Consider the following 19,550-nt stretch of genomic DNA (forward strand, 5'->3'; position numbering starts at 1 on the left):
CAGTATGTATTTGGCTAGGCTTGTTCACTCAGTATGTATGTGGCTAGGCTTGTTCAGAGTTTCTTCCAGTCCACCGTCCCCCCCCCCCCCCCGAACGAAATGGAATTTATATAGAAAATAAATACTTTTGACAGTGTCCGTCCCCCCCCCCCCCCACATCCCGGAAATAGTTGTCCGGCTTTTATATTTAGTCATACCAACCGCCGTTTGTCATATTTTTATTTGATTGAATTTGTCTGTTTTAAACTAAAATCCTGTTACAATAATTTAATAAACGCTTTTGAGAATAGCTGTTGCTCTGGTATACGAAATGAACTGTTGGGAAAATGTTCGTATTTCTAGCATTACTTTTTGTCTTGTGGGTTTATTAAACCAGCGTACCAACAGGACAGACAGAGTCACGTGACAAGGACTGCCCGTGCCCATCCGTCACCGCGCATGTTGTGATGACACCAGAGGTCAGGGGTCAGACGGCAGCTCGCGACCCGCGTACACGGAATGTGGGCCGGAAAAGTTGTTTGTAAACATTTGCTTTGTGTTTGGTTTTTGGACGTGTGGGTGCTCGTATTTCATGTGGGGCTCGGGTCGTCAGATGGTTGAGAGCAGGCTAGCGTTAGATTGTAGGTTCAACTGTTAGTTAAGTTGTGGATTCAATTTTTTTATCAGTTTAGGTTAATGTTGATGTTGGATTCAGATATTTTGTTAATTAAATTTTAGCGTTCGACTGTGGATTCAGATATTTTGTTAATTAAGTTTAGCTTTCGACTGTGGATTCAAATAGTGCGTCCGTTAAGGACTTAGCTTTAGCTTGCGGATTCAAATGTTTTCTTAACTTAGGTTAGCGTTCAATTGTAGATTCAAATATTGTGCCAGTAATAGATTGTGTATTCAGATGTTTTGTTAATTAAGGTCAACTTTAGATTGTGTGTTCAGATGTTTTGTTAATTAAGGTCAACTTTAGATTGTGTGTTCAGATGTTTTGTTAAAATAAGGTCAACTTTAGATTGTGTGTTCAGATGTTTTGTTAATTAAGGTTAACTTTAGATTGTGTATTCAGACGTTTTATTAATTAAGTTTAACTTTAGATTGTGTATTCAGATGTTTTGTTAATTAAGGTCAACTTTAGATTGTGTGTTCAGATGTTTTGTTAATTAAGGTTAACTTTAGATTGTGTATTCAGACGTTTTATTAATTAAGTTTAACTTTAGATTGTGTATTCAGACGTTTTGTTAATTAAGGTTAACTTTAGATTGTGTGTATTCAGATGTTTTGTTAATTAAGGTTAACTTTAGATTGTGTATTCCGATGTTTTGTCGGTGTGTTTAAAGCCTAACGTTATAGTGTGAATCCCAGCGTACTAAGTGGAGAACTGAATTCCATCTACTGAAGCTGTCATCAAACCATAGCTGCGAAATGTTCAGTTGTAATTGAAAACGTTGCTTTTCTCTAGTACATCATTCGTGTACAACCCATTGCCACGTTGGGGTTCGCACGTTGTTAGTAGTTGTTCACCAAAATGGCCGCTGTTAAACAGGTAAGTTAACTGTTTGTGACTAGCTCAATAGACATTACTTGCAAGGGCGGAGATGATTTGGTTTAGACTTAATATCGCTTAGTATATCGTTTTTGTGTCGTTTACTTGCTGGCGAAATACTTTACGGGTCTATATGCAGTATGATGCTCTACTGCATGCTGCTATAATGTATAATCGCATACCGATGGCTGGTCTTCTGTACGCCACTGTTGGCATAATTAGAATATATACTAGAAATACTAGTGATGAACATACTGTCTGGTTTCCTATCCCTGTAAAACAACGACGCTATGTAAGGTCACTTAAGGTGGGAGCAGTGGCGTAGCGAGGTCGGGTGTCACCCGGTGCGGCACTTAATGGTGCCACCCCCCCCCCCCCCCAGAGGCGTAGCGGATCTTCCCGGGGACAAACTTTCAATTTTCGATTTGCACCCCCCCCCCCCTCGACCCTCGAACTTTCGATTTGCACCCCCCCCCTTCAAATTTTTCTCTATATATTTTAACTATTTTTTGCCTTGGTGTCACCCCCCTAAATGGTGTCACCCGGTGCTGTCCGCACCCCCGCCCCCCCCCCCCTCGCTACGCCTCTGGGTGGGAGATTCTTGAAATCTCTAACCTCATACAAACGAGGGTAAAATTTAGCACTAGTTCTTTCTATTTTAAACAGGGCTTCATTCTTTTTTTATCCCATCTTATATAGGCCTAATTAGTTTTTAAACAGATTGAGGAAAATATAAATTTCCTAGATAAACACGTACTAACAGGATTCGCTGATATATGAGATAAACACATCCGTAAAGTTTCATGAATGCTTTTTTGTTTGAAGCCTGTTTATAACGAGGTTTTAAGATTATCAACATTGCTCCCTCTCCCTCCTTTACACCGGGTAAATAATTGTCACAAAGACACCACCACACCATCATATACTGTACCTGCAACCGTAAAAATATAGCACACCTCTATACACTCTACCTGCCACCATAAAAATATCGAACAAACACTGCAAAAGTGCTGTCTAAGTAAACAGAAGTAAGCTATTTTTAGTTTTTAAATCCTGTTCTATATCGCTCTTTTTACTTATTAAAAAAAAGCATGCCGATTTATGAATAAACAAATTCCAGACAGAACATGTTACGGAATAAGAGGTTTTCACAACATGTTTGCTATATTTATTGCACCTGTATTTCTCCGTGGGGAGTCATACACAAATATTTTTTACCGACTCTAATAATCTATGTACATTTAACGTTGGACTAGGTGGCAGGCCTTCGTTGTTGAAACACAATATAGTTTTTAGTTAGATATAGCCAAAACAAAGGTACTTAGTCGCAGCAGATGTAAGACAGCTGATGTATCTCTAAGTAGGACGTGATGGTCAAAACCTGTTTCTTGACTCTCTAGAGATGGTCAAAACGTATTTCTTGACTCTCTAGTGATGGTCAAAACTTGTTTCTTGACTCTCTAGAGATGGTCAAAACTTGTTTCTTGACTCTCTAGTGATGGTCAAAACTTGTTTCTTGACTCTCTAGTGATGGTCAAAACTTGTTTCTTGACTCTCTAGTGATGGTCAAAACTTGTTTCTTGACTCTCTAGTGATGGTCAAAACTTATTTCTTGACTCTCTAGTGATGGTCAAAACTTGTTTCTTGACTCTCTAGAGATGGTCAAAACTTGTTTCTTGACTCTCTAGTGATGGTCAAAACTTGTTTCTTGACTCTCTAGAGATGGTCAAAACTTGTTTCTTGACTCTCTAGTGATGGTCAAAACTTGTTTCTTGACTCTCTAGAGATGGTCAAAACTTGTTTCTTGACTCTCTAGTGATGGTCAAAACTTGTTTCTTGACTCTCTAGTGATGGTCAAAACTTGTTTCTTGACTCTCTAGTGATGGTCAAAACTTGTTTCTTGACTCTCTAGTGATGGTCAAAACTTGTTTCTTGACTCTCTAGAGATGGTCAAAACTTGTTTCTTGACTCTCTAGAGATGGTCAAAACTTGTTTCTTGACTCTCTAGAGATGGTCAAAACTTGTTTCTTGACTCTCTAGAGATGGTCAAAACTTGTTTCTTGACTCTCTAGAGATGGTCAAAGCTTGTTTCTTGACTCTCTAGTGATGGTCAAAACTTGTTTCTTGACTCTCTAGTGATGGTCAAAACTTGTTTCTTGACTCTCTAGAGATGGTCAAAACTTGTTTCTTGACTCTCTAGTGATGGTCAAAACTTGTTTCTTGACTCTCTAGAGATGGTCAAAACTTGTTTCTTGACTCTCTAGTGATGGTCAAAACTTGTTTCTTGACTCTCTAGTGATGGTCAAAACTTGTTTCTTGACTCTCTAGTGATGGTCAAAACTTGTTTCTTGACTCTCTAGAGATGGTCAAAACTTGTTTCTTGACTCTCTAGTGATGGTCAAAACTTGTTTCTTGACTCTCTAGTGATGGTCAAAACTTGTTTCTTGACTCTCTAGAGATGGTCAAAACTTGTTTCTTGACTCTCTAGAGATGGTCAAAACTTGTTTTTTGACTCTCTAGTGATGGTCAAAACTTGTTTCTTGATTCTCTAGAGATGGTCAAAACTTGTTTCTTGACTCTCTAGGATGTGGAGGACAGAGGCAACTGGACGGGGAAGCTGGACTTTATCCTGTCGGCCATTGGATACTCTGTTGGGCTCGGGAATGTCTGGAGGTTTCCTTATCTGGCCTACAGGAATGGGGGAGGTGAGTGGTTTGTGGAGGGGTGGGGTTTGTGTGTGTGGGAGGTGGGGTGGGGGGGTTCATAGCTGGCTTACAGGAATGGGGGAGGTGAGTGGTTTGTGGAGGGGTGGGGTGTGTGGGGGGGGGGGGGGGGTTCCATACCTGGCCTACAGGAATGGAGGAGGTGAGTGGTTTGTGTGGGGGTGGGGTGGGTGGGTGTGGGGGTGGGGTGGGGTGGGGGTTTATTTAACACGTCTTCAGGAATGGGGGAGGTGAGTAGTTTGTGGAGGGGTGGGATGGGGTCTGTGTGTGGGGGGGGGGGGGGGTCTTTAACAGGCCTACAGGAATGGTGTAAGTGACTGGTTTATGTTTGGAGAAGGAGGGTCCTTACCTGGCCTACAAAAATGGGGAGGTGATTGGTTTTTGTGGTTGGGGCAGAGTCTCTTGTCCGCCCCTTTCACTCCCACCCCCTTCCCCAAAAAAGTCTACCGCCCCCCCCCCCCCAATGAAATTAATATAAAAAATATATACTTTTACCAGTGTCCCCCCCCCCCCTCCCGGAAAATGTATACCCCCCCCCCCATCCCGAAAATATCTAGTGCCCCCCCCCCCCCCCGGAGAAAAAAGTCTGGAAGAAACACTAGGTTGGGGTCCCTTATCTGGCATTATCTTTTTGTGTGTGGGGGGGGGTTCCTTACCTGGTCTGCAGCAATGAAGATGGCGATTGGTTTGTGGTTTCGTTACCTTGTAGAAATAGGGCGGCATAATTGTACGGAAGAGCCTACGACTGCTTACTCCAAAGCTTCTAGTTCGGACCCCTGTGTCCTCCCAGCTCTAGTGCGTATCTGACTGACGTTAGGGAAAGTAAAGGCGGCATTGTGCTCATCACACTATCCCTTTATAAGCCGAGGCTACCATTTAGGTAACAGCAACTACGTTACTAAATTTTATATCATACCGGTGTATTTACGTAATATGCAACATCCTGTTTAACCGAACATTTTGTTGCTTCTATTTAATCTGTTAAAACAAAGTACCCCCTCTACAGCCTCCTTCCTGTTCCCATACATCATCATGCTGGCCATCGCTGGAATCCCGCTTTTCTTCATCGAGGTGGCCGTCGGTCAGTTCTCTTCTCAAGGTCCACTCACAGCCTGGAACATGGCACCTGTGTTTGCAGGTAGGAATTTATAAAAAGTCAAGGTGAGACTGCTTTACTGTACAGGTGAGACTTCATGATGGTCAGGTCAGACTTTGCGACCCTAAACGGTGAGACTTGTCGAACTTAAAGGTAAGTCTATAACCAAAAAAGATGAGACTTCACGGCCTTAAAAGGTGAGACTATTACCCTAAAAGGTTAGACTTTGCGAACCTTAAAGGTGAGACTTGGCGAAACTCAAAGGTGAGACTTCGCGATCCTAAGAGGTAGGAATTTGCAACCCCAAAAGGTAAGACTTCGCGCCCCTAGAAGGTGAGACTATGATCCTAAAAGATTAGACTTGGTGAACTTAAATGTTGAGACTTATTATGAATCAGTTGAGAATTCAGAACGTGTCAGGTGATACTTTACAACCCAAAAGTTCAAACTTTAGGCGAGAGTTTATAACGGCATAAAAACAACTTCATGAAACCACAGGTATAAAATATATGACTCATTTTTCTTTTGATGCTTATCACCTAAATAACTCATGTTCTGTTTTACTCACTAACTTGCTCCTAACGTGTAGGTATCGGCTACGCTATGGTCATCATCAGCGCGCTGGTCAGCATCTACTACAACATGATCATCACCTACGCCCTCTACTACATGATGGTGGCCTTCGTTAACCTGGACGACCACCTGCCCTGGGAGAGGTGCGGGCAGTGGTGGAACACTGACCACTGCAGACGTGACCCCATGCCCAACCTAGACAGCCCGGAGTACAACGACACCCAGAGGATGGAGCTCCTGTGGGGTGGGTCTTTTGGGTTGTTTAGATTAACTTTGAACATCTGAATATTTTTTTTTAAATTACTTACACTGGAGATGGGTTTGAAAATGGTAGTCCGCACTTATTTGTTTGAAAGTCATTGGGTTGTTTTCAATCCTAACCCTGGCTAGCGACCTTAGGTCATCCCCAGAGGCGTAGCTAGGGGAGGGCGGGGAGGGCGGCCGCCCCGGGCGCCGACCCTAGGGGGGCGCCAAAAGGGGTAGAAAAAAAAAATTAAAAGCTCATTTCAAGCTGCAGTTTTGAGTTATAAACAGTCAAAGTAAGAAAATTTAACGGCTGAGAGCCTTTACATACTGATGTAACTGTTTTCTACCTTGATTGTGTAACTGTAAAACGTATATCTTTAAGAAACAGTGACAGGAAAAACCGCTTTCCAGCTTTCCTAGATGGGGAGGGGGGGGGGGGCGCTTTTTCGTATACTAAAATCGGAAAAATTCACACCGCATTAAGGAATAATAACCGATATCACTCAGAAAAGAAACCCATTAAACTAAAGCGTATTTTACGATTGTGTAATATAAAAAAGAGTTAGTGACGTTTAAAATCCACTCTACCATTTTTGTCCAAGATGGTGGGGCGCTTTTTAACTAACAAAAATCGCAGGATTTGTACTGGATCGGTGACTAGATAACTCTTTTAACACTTAGAAAAGAAATCAATTGTATTAACACTTAATGTACGATTTCACTACCCAGTTTTGCTAAGTAATAACGCGACTAGTTCTTTGTACGATTCTTACGATTCTCTCAACTTGATCGTGAGAGATCAGATACTTTTACTTGATTGTATTACATCTTGCCTGGATCACTGCATTAAAGAGAAATAAATATAATGGATTCTTGTATCGCTATCCGATCAGTAAAATAGCAGACTGACGGAGCGGGTGGATGGGAACCGACACACTTTGCCAAAATTTTAATTGGCCTACTATTATCGAAATTGTTCTAAATACACGACCAAAAGTAGACCAAACAAGGCTTGCATTTTCTGCAAAATTCACTCTAAAGCAGTGGTTCTTAACTTTTTGGAGTACCGAACCCCACCAGTTTCTTATGCGCAATCACCGAATCCTACTTAATAGTTGTATCGTCCACAATCCGATCGTGAATCATATGAGTCGGGTGTGTGTCTTGACCTCCGCGGAAGCCCTGAGACTGAATTACCGAACCTCGCGGGTTCGATGGAGCCCACTGTTCTAAGCTCTTTTGATTTTCTACTTTTTATTCGTTTCGACATCTTAAGGGGAATTTAATTGGCTCGCAGTGAAGTTTTAGGGAACGACAATCAGCGTAATTGTTAATTTATATATATATATATATATATATATATATATATATATATATATATATATATATATATATATATATATATGGGGGGCGCCAAATTGAAAGTTCGCCCCAGGCGCCGGGAGGGGTCGCTACGCCTCTGGTCATCCCTGACCGAATAGCCCTTCATGTCTAGTGTGGTGTGATGAATGGAGCGTGTAAGCGAAAATCTGACAAAAACGAGGGAACCTACAACGTATGCGCAAGCTATTTGATATAGTGCTACATCCAAAAATGAAAAGAACCATACTTTTGTTCAATATTTTTATTACAATTTGTAATTAGGTGTAACAACATTTTCAGAATGTAGACGAACTTCATTATATGGATTTACATGTCATGCAACTGATTGTTAAATTGTATATATTTCGGCCAGTGTGTGATATTAGCCAATGCTCATTGACCAACTACTGGTTTTGACCGCGACATACATGTCAGGTTGTTTTCTTTTGTTATGGGGGGGGGGGGTGAATCAGTGTCCTTTAATGTCGCAAATCCTAACATTCGCTCTTTGAAAAAAAAATAGTTTGATATTGTACAGCGTTAGTATTTGTAGATGTATAGGCAACTGGACTAGTTTCTCTTACCTGTTAAGGACCTGTGTCTTATAGTTGACCTACACTAACCCAGACTTTTGTCTTATTGTTGACCTACTCTGAACATCAGACCTTTGTCTTGTACCTAAACCGACCATCAGACTTTTGTCTTATTGTCTGTAAAACCCCACTACAACCCCACCCCTGCAGGCGACTTGTACGACAAAACCTGTGTCCGACAACTCCTGAACGCGTCAGCCTACGACGACTTCAACAGTACTTCACACAGCAGCCAGAACTTCCAGAACTTTCTGCGTGGCTTCAGGGATCTCTTCAACAACACGTCACCCGGCCTTGACACGTTGACTCACCCAGAGGTCACGGGGTATACAGGGTTCAAGGCGTGTGCTTTCGTTTACACCTCATCCTCACAGGAATACTACGAGTAGGTTTTGGGGTCGATAAGGTTTGAGGTCTAGTAGGTTTGGGGTCGAGTAGGCTTGAGGTCGAGTAGGCTTGGGACGAGTAGGTTGGGGTCGAGTAGGTTGGGGTCGAGTAGTTTGGGGTCGAGTAGGCTTGAGGTCGAGTAGGCTTGGGTCGAGTAGGTTGGGGTCGAATAGGCTTGAGGTCGAGTAGGTTGGGGTCGAGTAGGTTGGGGTCGAGTAGGCTTGAGGTCGAGTAGGCTTGGGTCGAGTAGGTTGGGGTCGAGTAGGCTTGAGGTCGAGTAAGTTGGGGTCGAGTAGGCTTGAGGTCGAGTAAGTTGGGGTCGAGTAGGCTTGAGGTCGAGTAAGTTGGGGTCGAATAGGGTTGGGGTCAAGTAGGTTTTGGGTCGAGTAGGTTTTGGGTCGCTGTGAACAATGTCTTTACACGCTGTTGTTATGATTTTTATTAATAAGCAAATACAAACGCATGCATACACATGTACTGCAACGCGCATATGCCTGCGCATTTAAATAGGCCTGTGTGTTGGGATAAAGAAATCACCACACACACATACACACACAGAGATAATATTTTTTTTAAATAATTCAAAACATACATTGTTTTGTATTTTTTGAAGTGTAACATTTTTAGCTGTACAGTTTAGATTTATTCAAACTACGTGCATAATCATGAAGTGTTTGAAAAGTATATTAAATAAAATGTACTTTTCCTACATTGGTGTTATCCAAATATTTTTCACTATAGTGTTCATATATTTGTGTTATTCCAATATTGTATAGCTAAAGTTTTCAGACATTGGTGTTATCCCAATACTTTTAACTATAGTTTTCAAACATTGGTGTTTTCCCAATATTTTAGCCGTTATATCCTGAGGAATCATTTATCTGACGACATTGGTGTTATCCCAATATTTTAGCCGTTATATCCTGAGAAATCATTTATCTGACGACATTGGTGTTATCCCAATATTTTAGCCGTTATATCCTGAGAAATCATTTATCTGACGACATTGGTGTTATCCCAATATTTGTAGCCGTTATATCCTGAGAAATCATTTATCTGATGACATTGGTTTTATCCCAATACTTTCAGCCGTTATATCCTGAGAAATCATTTATCTGACGACATTTGTGTTATCCCAATATTTTAGCCGTTATATCCTGAGAAATCATTTATCTGACGACATTGGAGACCTGGGTGGGATCAGCCTGAAGCTCATCATGACCTTGCTACTGGCTTGGATTATCGTCTTCGCGTGTCTTAAGCAGGGGATTAAGACCTCAGGCAAGGTGCACGCTTATTTTATCCTAGTTCATGTTGATGCACTGCTATTTTATCCTTGTTCATTGTGTGCACTGATATATATCCTAATTTATAGTGTAGACGGCTATATTATCCTAGTTCATAGGGTTCACGGACATATTATACTAGTTCATTGGGTGCTTGGATGTTGATGCACTGTTATTTTATCCTAGTTCATTGGGTGCCAGGATATATTATCCTAGTTCAGTGGGTGCCCGGCTATATTATCCTAGTTCATTGTGTGCATGTCTATTTTATCCTAATTATTGTGTGCACGACTATAATATCCTAGTTCATTGGGTACACGGCTATATTAAACTAGTTCACTGTGTGCGCTATATTAATCTCATTGTTGGTGTTTCCAAGTCAGAAAGTTGTGATTAATAACAAGGGTAATTATGTGCTTTGGAGGAAGTACACAATGTTTTACATAGTCAGTGTCGGAAGGGCACTTTATAGCCCCTGTTGTGTTTTAATAGATCAATAGAGACGCTTTTTTAGCCAGGATATCTGGTATTCTGCAGTTAATTTATTCCCTCGCTCTCAACACACTGTATACCTTTATTCTAAACCTAGTCTATACCTTTGTATCTAAACTAAGTGTATACCTTTGTTCTAAACTTAGTGTATACCATTGTTCTAAACCTAGTCTATACCTTTGTATCTAAACTAAGTGTATACCTTTGTTCTAAACTTAGTGTATACCATTGTTCTAAACCTAGTGTATACCATTGTACCACTTGCCGATATGACTCCATTGAGAGAGTAACGGTCGCCACCTATACCTACAGGTTGTCTACTTCACCGCCACATTTCCTTACGTCATTCTCATTGTGCTGTTGGTCAGGGGCGTTACTTTGGAGGGACACATTGAAGGAATCAAATTTTACGTCATTCCGGAATGGAGCAGACTTTTAGACCCAAAGGTACACAAGAAATAGTTCTTCTTGATTTATTTCTTGACATTTCTACTTTGAGTGGTAAAAGTTAGTTTTGGGGGTATTTGTTTCGCTTTCAAAACGGAAAATGTTGCCATACGTTTTTTTTTTAATTCATTTACCTTCATTGCTGTAAATAACAAAATGTAGAACTAGTTTTTTAAACGAACTGATGATATTCCAAAAACTTACCGTCCAGATTTGGGGGGGACGCTGCCACACAAATCTTCTACTCCATGGGCATCGGTTTCGGCGGGCTCCTCACCATGGCCTCCTACAACAAGTTCAGCAACAACTGCTACAGGGACGCCATCTTGGTCGGCTGCTTGGACTGCGCCACCGCCATTTTTTCCGGCTTCGCCATTTTTTCCATGCTGGGTCACATGGCTCACACGTCCAATAAAAAAGTCGAGGATGTCGCCACGTCTGGTGGGTGTGACATCTGTCACTGACAGAGCTCTAGTGTCTAAATAATTAATTGACATTGGTCTAGTGACTTATATTTTATAATTTGACATCTCTCACTATAGTCCCCAATGGCTTGTATGCAATGTGACATATTATGTAAACATAGGTCCTATTGAGTTAAACGCAATGTGACATTTATAAACAATCTATTGACGTATTTATAATATGACATTTGTCAGTGACACCATCAGTCCTAGTGATATAATGTGACATATATCACCATAGGTCCTGATGACATGTGACATCTATCACCAAAGGTCCTGATGACATGTGACATCTATCACCATAGGTCCTGATGACATAATGTGACATCTATCACCATAGATCCTGATGACATTGACATCTATCACCATAGGTCCTGATGACATAATGTGACATATATCACCAAAGGTCCTGATGACATAATGTGACACCTATCATCATAGGTCCCTGATGACATAATGTGACATCTATCACCATAGGTCCTGATGACATAATGTGACAGCTATCACCAAAGGTCCTGATGACATAATGTGACATCTATCACCATAGGTCCTGATGACATAATGTGACATCTATCACCATAGGTCCTGATGACATGTGACATCTATCACCATAGGTCCTTATGACATAATGTGACATCTATCACCATAGGTCCTAATGACATAATGTGACATCTATCACCAAAGGTGCTGATGAATGTGACATCTATCATCATAGGTCCTGGTCTGGCCTTCGTTGCCTACCCAGAAGGCATCTCTCAGCTTCCGGCATCGCCAGTGTGGGCGTTCCTTTTCTTCTTCATGCTCCTGACGCTTGGACTAGACAGTCAGGTAAAAAAAATGTGCCTGACAGTCAGGAAAAAAAATTACCTGACAGCCAGGTAAAACATTTACCTGACAGGTAAAATACTTTTTATACAGTTGTCATTTAAACCTGACAGGTAAGTATTAACCTATATCATATTTTACGTGAAATGGCTGTTTCATTGAATAATATTTCTTTAATAAGTGATGGGGGTTTTATTCATGTAAAAAAAATGTTAAACCGTATATGAGAAACGGTGGTGTGAAATAATGTCCCATTTCTTACCTAAACGAAATAGTAAACATTGCAAATCACACGTTTTCATGTAAAGAAATATGCCTTCTGCCTATCACACATACCCCCTTCACACTGACTCCCTTCTCACTAACCCCCATCAGGCCCCATCACACTGACCCCCATCAGACCCCATCACACTGACCCCCATCAGACCCCATCACACTGACCCCCATCACACTGACCCCCATCACACTAACCCCCATCAGGCCCCATCACACTGACCCCCCATCACACTGACCCCCATCACACTGACCCCCATCAGGCCCCATCACACTGACCCCCATCACACTGACCCCCATCACACTGACCCCCATCAGGCCCCATCACACTGACCCCCATCACACTGACCCCCATCACACTGACCCCCATCAGGCCCCATCACACTGACCCCCATCACACTGACCCCCATCACACTGACCCCCATCAGGCCCCATCACACTGACCCCCATCACACTGACCCCCATCACACTGACCCCCATCAGGCCCCATCACACTGACCCCCATCACACTGACCCCCATCACACTGACCCCCATCAGGCCCCATCACACTGACCCCCATCAGACCCCATCACACTGACCCCCATCACACTGACCCCCATCACACTAACCCCCATCAGGCCCCATCACACTGACCCCCCATCACACTGACCCCCATCACACTGACCCCCATCAGGCCCCATCACACTGACCCCCATCACACTGACCCCCATCACACTGACCCCCATCAGGCCCCATCACACTGACCCCCATCACACTGACCCCCATCACACTGACCCCCATCAGGCCCCATCACACTGACCCCCATCACACTGACCCCCATCACACTGACCCCCATCAGGCCCCATCACACTGACCCCCATCACACTGACCCCCATCACACTGACCCCCATCAGGCCCCATCACACTGACCCCCATCACACTGACCCCCATCACACTGACCCCCATCAGGCCCCATCACACTGACCCCCTTCAGACCCCATCACACTGACCCCCATCAGGCCCCATCACACTGACCCCCATCACACTGACCCCCATCACACTGACCCCCATCAGGCCCCATCACACTGACCCCCATCAGACCCCATCACACTGACCCCCATCAGACCCCATCACACTGACCCCCACCAGACCCCATCACACTGACCCCCATCAGACCCCATCACACTGACCCCCATCACACTGACCCCCATCAGACCCCATCACACTGACCCCCATCAGGCCCCATCACACTAACCCCCATCAGACCCCATCACACTGACCCCCACCAGACCCCATCACACTGACCCCCATCAGACCCCATCATCTTTAACCTCCATCACAGTGACCCCCATCAGACCCCATCACACTGACCCCCATCACACTGACCCCCATCAGACCCCATCACACTGACCCCCATCACACTGACCCCCACCAGACCCCATCACACTGACCCCCATCACACTGACCTCCATCAGGCCCCATCACACTGACCCCCATCAGGCCCCATCACACTGACCCCATCAGACCCCATCACACTGACCCCCATCACACTGACCCCCATCAGACCCCATCACACTGACCCCCATCACACTGACCCCCACCAGACCCCATCACACTGACCCCCATCAGACCCCATCACACTGACCCCCATCACACTGACCCCCATCAGACCCCATCACACTGACCCCCATCACACTGACCCCCATCAGACCCCATCACACTGACCCCCATCACACTGACCCCCATCAGACCCCATCACACTGACCCCCACCAGACCCCATCACACTGACCCCCATCAGGCCCCATCACACTGACCCCCATCAGACCCCATCACACTGACCCCCATCACACTGACCCCCATCACACTGACCCCCATCACACTGACCCCCATCACACTGACCCCCATTAGACCCCATCACAGTGACCCCCATCACACTGACCCCCATCACACTGACCCCCATTAGACCCCATCACACTGACCTCCATCACACTGACCCCAATCTTGCTGACCCATGTTTCTCCTCCAGTTTGGGATGTACGAGACTGTGATCTCTGGAATTTCCGATGTCTTCCCCAAGTACCTGCGCAAACACAAGACAACATTCACCCTTGTCATGTGTCTGATTGGCTTTCTGTTGGGGATTCCCCAGTGTACTCACGTGAGTAGCATTAACATAATTGTATTACCCCCCCCCCCCCCTCCACACACACACAGAAACACAAAAACAACACGCATACACACAAGTGTAGTCTAATCATGTGGGTAGAATTAACAGACTTATAGTTTAAGCAAATTTAAAACATTTTGCAGTTTTTTTTTTTAAATTCTTCAACATGCATTAATTTTTTTGCAAGTTGGCTACAAACGGAAAAATTTTAATTTCTTAAAATTGAGTATCTATGTCCATCCTTAAATGTATTTTTAGCCCTATTTTTTGTCATATCTATCCTGCTAATGTATTTTAGTCATATCTATCCTAATGTATTTTTAGTCCTATATATCTTGCTAATGTATTTTTAGCCCTATTTTTAGTCCTATCTATCCTGCTAATGTAATTTAGTCCTATCTATCCTGCTAATGTAATTTAGTCCTATCTATCCTGCTAATGTATTTCTGTCCTAGCTATCCAACTTATGTATTTTTTACCTATCTATCCTGCTAATGTATTTTTAGGCCTATCCATCCTTCAAATGTATTTTAGTCCTATCTATCCTGCTGAAGTATTTTAGTCCTATCTATCCTGCTCATGATTACAGGGTGGGATACTAGTCCTCACATTGCTGAATGACTACAGTGGCAGCTATAATCTGATGTTTGTGGCTCTGAGTGAGATTGTCTGTCTCTGCTATGTCTATGGTAAGTTTTGAATTGTTTATATGCAGCAGATTGTAAAGTCTGTAAGCATTTTGTTGTGACTTACTACCTCATCATTAACAAGAAAGAATAACTAAAATCAGTGTTTCTTTCAGGCATCATTTCAGGGGGCATTGCCACTCACTCCTCCACCCCCGAATGACAATATATATTTTTTTACCAGAGCTCCGTCCTCCCAGAAAAATTTAGTCCGCCTCCTTCTCAAAATTTTCAAGCACCCCCCCCCCCCCCCACACACACACACTTCCCAAAGAAAAAAGTCTGAAAGAAACACTGACTAAAATATACAATTCATACTCAAGAAAGCTTGTTTTATCAACCATCCTAACTTGTATCAACTATCCTAACTGGCAGAGTTTCTTCCAGGCATCTCTTCGGGGGGGGGGGGGACAAAGCCCCCCCCCCCCCCCGGAAATTTTTTACCGCCCCCCCCCCCCCCGAACGAAATGAAATTTATATAATTTATATAGAAAATATATACTTTTAACAGTGTCCGCTCCCCCCCCCCGAAGAAAGTTTACCCCCCCCCCCGAAGCTTTCAAGTGCCCCCCCCCCGGAGAAAAAAGTCTGGAAGAAACACTGCTAACTTGTATCAACTATCCTGACGTGTTTTAAAATAACAGGGATCAAAAACTTCTGCTCCGACATTGAAATGATGGTGGGATCTAAGCCGTCGTGGTATTGGGTGGTCATGTGGGTGGTGGTGACGCCTGTGGTCATCCTGGTGAGTACTGAGATGACATGTGACACACAAACGACATGTGACACACAAAGGGCACAGTTTCTCATCATCATGATGTTATCATCTATCAGTTTCTCATCATGATGTTATCATCATCCTACAGTTTCTCATCATCATGATGTTATCATCTTACAGTATCTAATAATGATGTTATCATCTCACAGTTTCTCATCATCATCATGTTATCATCTTACAGTTTCTCATCATCATGATGTTATCATCTTACAGTTTCTCATCATCATGATGCTATCATCTTACAGTTTCTCATCATCATGTTATCATCTTACAGTTTCTCATCATCATGTTATCATCTTACAGTTTCTCATCAGCATGATGTTATCATCTTACAGTTTCTCATCATCATGATGTTATCATCTCACAGTTTCTCATCATCCTGATGTTATCATCTTACAGTTTCTCATCATCATGATGCTATCATCTTACAGTTTCTCATCATGATGTTATCATCTCACAGTTTCTCATCATCATGATGTTATCATCATCACGATGTTATCATCATCATGTTATCATCTCACAGTTTCTCATCATCATCATGTTATCATCTTACAGTTTCTCATCATCATGATGTTATCATCATCATGATGTTATCATCATCATGATGTTATCATCTTCCAGTTTCTCATCATCATGATGTTATCATCTTACAGTTTCTCATCATGATGTAATCATCTCACAATTTCTCATCATCATGCTGTTATCATCTTACAGTTTCTCATCATGATATTATCATCTATCTTTTTTTCATCATCATGATGTTATCATATTACTACAGTTTCTCATCATCATCATGTTATCATCATCATGATGTTATCATCTCACAGTTTCTCATCATCATGATGTTATCATCTCACAGTTTCTCATCATGATGTTATAATCATCCTACAGTTTCTAATCATCCTGATGTTATCATCTCACAGTTTCTCATCATCTTGATGTTATCATCTTACAGTTTCTAATCATTATGATATTATCTCACAGTTTCTCATCATCATGATGTTATCATCGTACTGTTTCTCATCATCATGATGCTATCATCTCACAGTTTCTCATCATGATGTTATTATCTATCAGTTTCTCATCATCACGATGTTATCATCTTACATTATCTAATAATGATGTTATCATCTTACAGTTTCTCATCATCATGATGTTATTATCTATCAGTTTCTCATCATCATGATGTTATCATCTTACAGTTTCTCATCACGATGTTATCATCTCACAGTTTCTCATCATCATGATGTTTTCATCTTACAGTTTCTCATCATCATGATGTTATCATCATCACGATGTTATCATCATCATGTTATCATCTCACAGTTTCTCATCATCATGATGTTATCATCTGACAATTTCTCATCATCATGATGTTATCATCTTACAGTTTCTCATCATCATGATGTTATCATCACCATGATGTTATCATCTTACAGTTTCTCATCATCATGATGTTAGCATCTTACTACAGTTTCTCATCATCATCATGTTATCATCATCATGATGTTATCATCTCACAGTTTCTCATCATCATGATGTTATCATCTCACAGTTTCTCATTATCATGATGTTATCATCTTACAGTTTCTCATCATCATGATGTTATCATCACCATGATGTTATCATCTCACAGTTTCTCATCATCATGATGTTATCATCTCACAGTTTCTCATCATCATGATGTTATCATCTCACAGTTTCTCACCATCATGATGTTATCATCTTACAGTTTCTCATCATCATCAACGCCGTACAGTACACGCCCTCCGGCTATGATGGCAAACAGTTCCCTGATTGGGCAGAGGGTCTAGGCTGGGTCATGGTGACCTTCCCATTGGCTGTTGGCCTGGTTGTGGCCGTGGTACAGGTCTACAGGCTTGGCTGGGTAAGTCTAGGTGTATTTTTCCTACTCTCTTTATGTTTCCAACTTTTCCAACATCCTTGTTGACAGTTCGCAATCCCCATCCTCATCCAATTAACTGCAAGAAATCAGCATGTAAAAGAAAAAAAGAGAAAACTTTCTCTTACTAAGATTAAGAAACAGTGTTTCTTCCAGACTTTTTTCTCTGGAGGGGGGTGGGGTTACTTGAAATTTTTGGCGGGGCGGACTATAAATTCCATTTCGTTCGGTGGTGGGGGGGGGGGGATAGACTGGAAGAAACTCTGTCCATAAATGACATCACGCTTTCTAGCCCATTCCTTCCTCTACTTTGGCGTCCCATCAATATTCTCCCCCCCCCCCCCCCCCCAGGGTTTCTTTTAGACTATTTCCTATGTGGGGTCACTTGCAGTTTAAAAATCAAATAAGCAGTTTAGGAGAGGGGAAAGACTAAAGTGTCAGCGCGATGTCTGATGTGTTGTGTATGCTTTGAGGCGAGGGGTGAAGGAATTTAAAAGCATGACGTCATATAAGGACGATTCTTTAGCTGGACTTAATTTCCCCAGCAGGACAGTATCCGGCCCACGTCCGACTGGGGTCCAGCCCTAGAGGTCAACAGGACCGGACGTTACGCGACTGACGTCACGGGGTCGCTCCATGTCAGCAACGGTGACCTGTCCTTTGACCTCCTGGAGAAGAAGCTCGACGCTGAGGGGATAACGGCTTTCGACAACCTTGGCCTTGAACTTGACGAAATCAACCACCGGTTTTAACATCGGAGAAGCGACGACACGTTGTGTTCATTATTTTAACTTCATAATTAATTATTGAATTAAGTTTTCTACATTCCATTGTAAATGTGTGGCTTTATGTAAAAGATCTAAATGCTTTTATTTATTATATAAATTAAAATAAAATACAGAATTTTTAAAAATATATAATTAAAATAAAATTTGTATGCTGGTGTTTAGTTTACTGTATAATTACCACAATTATCTGATGCAAAGTTAGCTGCACTGCGACTTTTGGCTATACATTATAATAGGTTTCAATATTGTTTTCAAAAGTCTTGTTCTCATATTACCTTTGGACATTTTTCTCAGAGATTGGGAACTTGAATTTTCCGTGAGAGGGGACAATGGTTAAAAAATATTTTTCTTTTTAAATTTAGTATATTTTTTTTATAATATCGTCCGGGAGTGTGAGAGAGAAGGGTGGGTGGACTTGCTAATTCTCTGTGGTCAATTCCTATTACAATTTATTAAAACAGTTTTCTAAAACGCGAAATAGCGGTTAAAATTCGTTTTCTAACATTGCATTTTTAATGCAAAAGTGTGACGTCACACCATTTGAATCCCCACTCCCTCTCAATACTCTCATCACACAACCGTCACAAAATTACAGACCTCCCCCCCCTACTAGTGTGACGTCATTTATGGACAACCCTTTGTGTGTTTTAGTTAGACTAACAATAGCTGTTATTAGATCACTTCTTAACACTTAAGGGGGAAGGCTCCGGTAAAAAAAAACTTTTTTAATACTCGTTAGAAAACAGTTATTTCGTCACAGCTTTATTAAGATACATCCGCATATGCATTTCTACTAAAAAATTTTTTTGAAAAATCTTGGTAACTATGACAACGGCGGCCATCTTGAAAAATTAACCCCTTCGTAGGTTTTCCACCATTCACAAAATATTACATTTTAAGCCCAATAAACAATCAATTCATAATCTACTTCCATATTTTGGGGCAT

General features: G+C 42.1%; 1 protein-coding gene across 1 annotated transcript; it reads left to right on the forward strand.

Annotated features, from left to right (window-relative positions):
• Positions 1–1,304: 1,304 nt before the first annotated feature.
• Positions 1,305–18,690, forward strand: LOC131936568 (sodium-dependent proline transporter-like). Its single transcript, XM_059293617.1, is given in 15 exon segments — positions 1,305–1,534; positions 4,119–4,239; positions 5,264–5,395; positions 5,943–6,170; positions 8,278–8,512; positions 9,662–9,800; positions 10,605–10,739; positions 10,951–10,962; positions 10,964–11,180; positions 11,919–12,031; positions 14,309–14,440; positions 15,039–15,138; positions 15,780–15,880; positions 17,646–17,801; positions 18,362–18,690. Coding segments are annotated over 15 exon segments (2,046 nt in total). The 5' UTR covers positions 1,305–1,516; the 3' UTR covers positions 18,569–18,690.
• Positions 18,691–19,550: the final 860 nt, after the last annotated feature.

The sequence above is a fragment of the Physella acuta genome, unplaced genomic scaffold (assembly GCF_028476545.2).
Source record: "Physella acuta isolate Inbredline_101_S28 unplaced genomic scaffold, ASM2847654v3 ptg000180l, whole genome shotgun sequence".
NCBI lineage: Eukaryota > Metazoa > Mollusca > Gastropoda > Physidae > Physella > Physella acuta.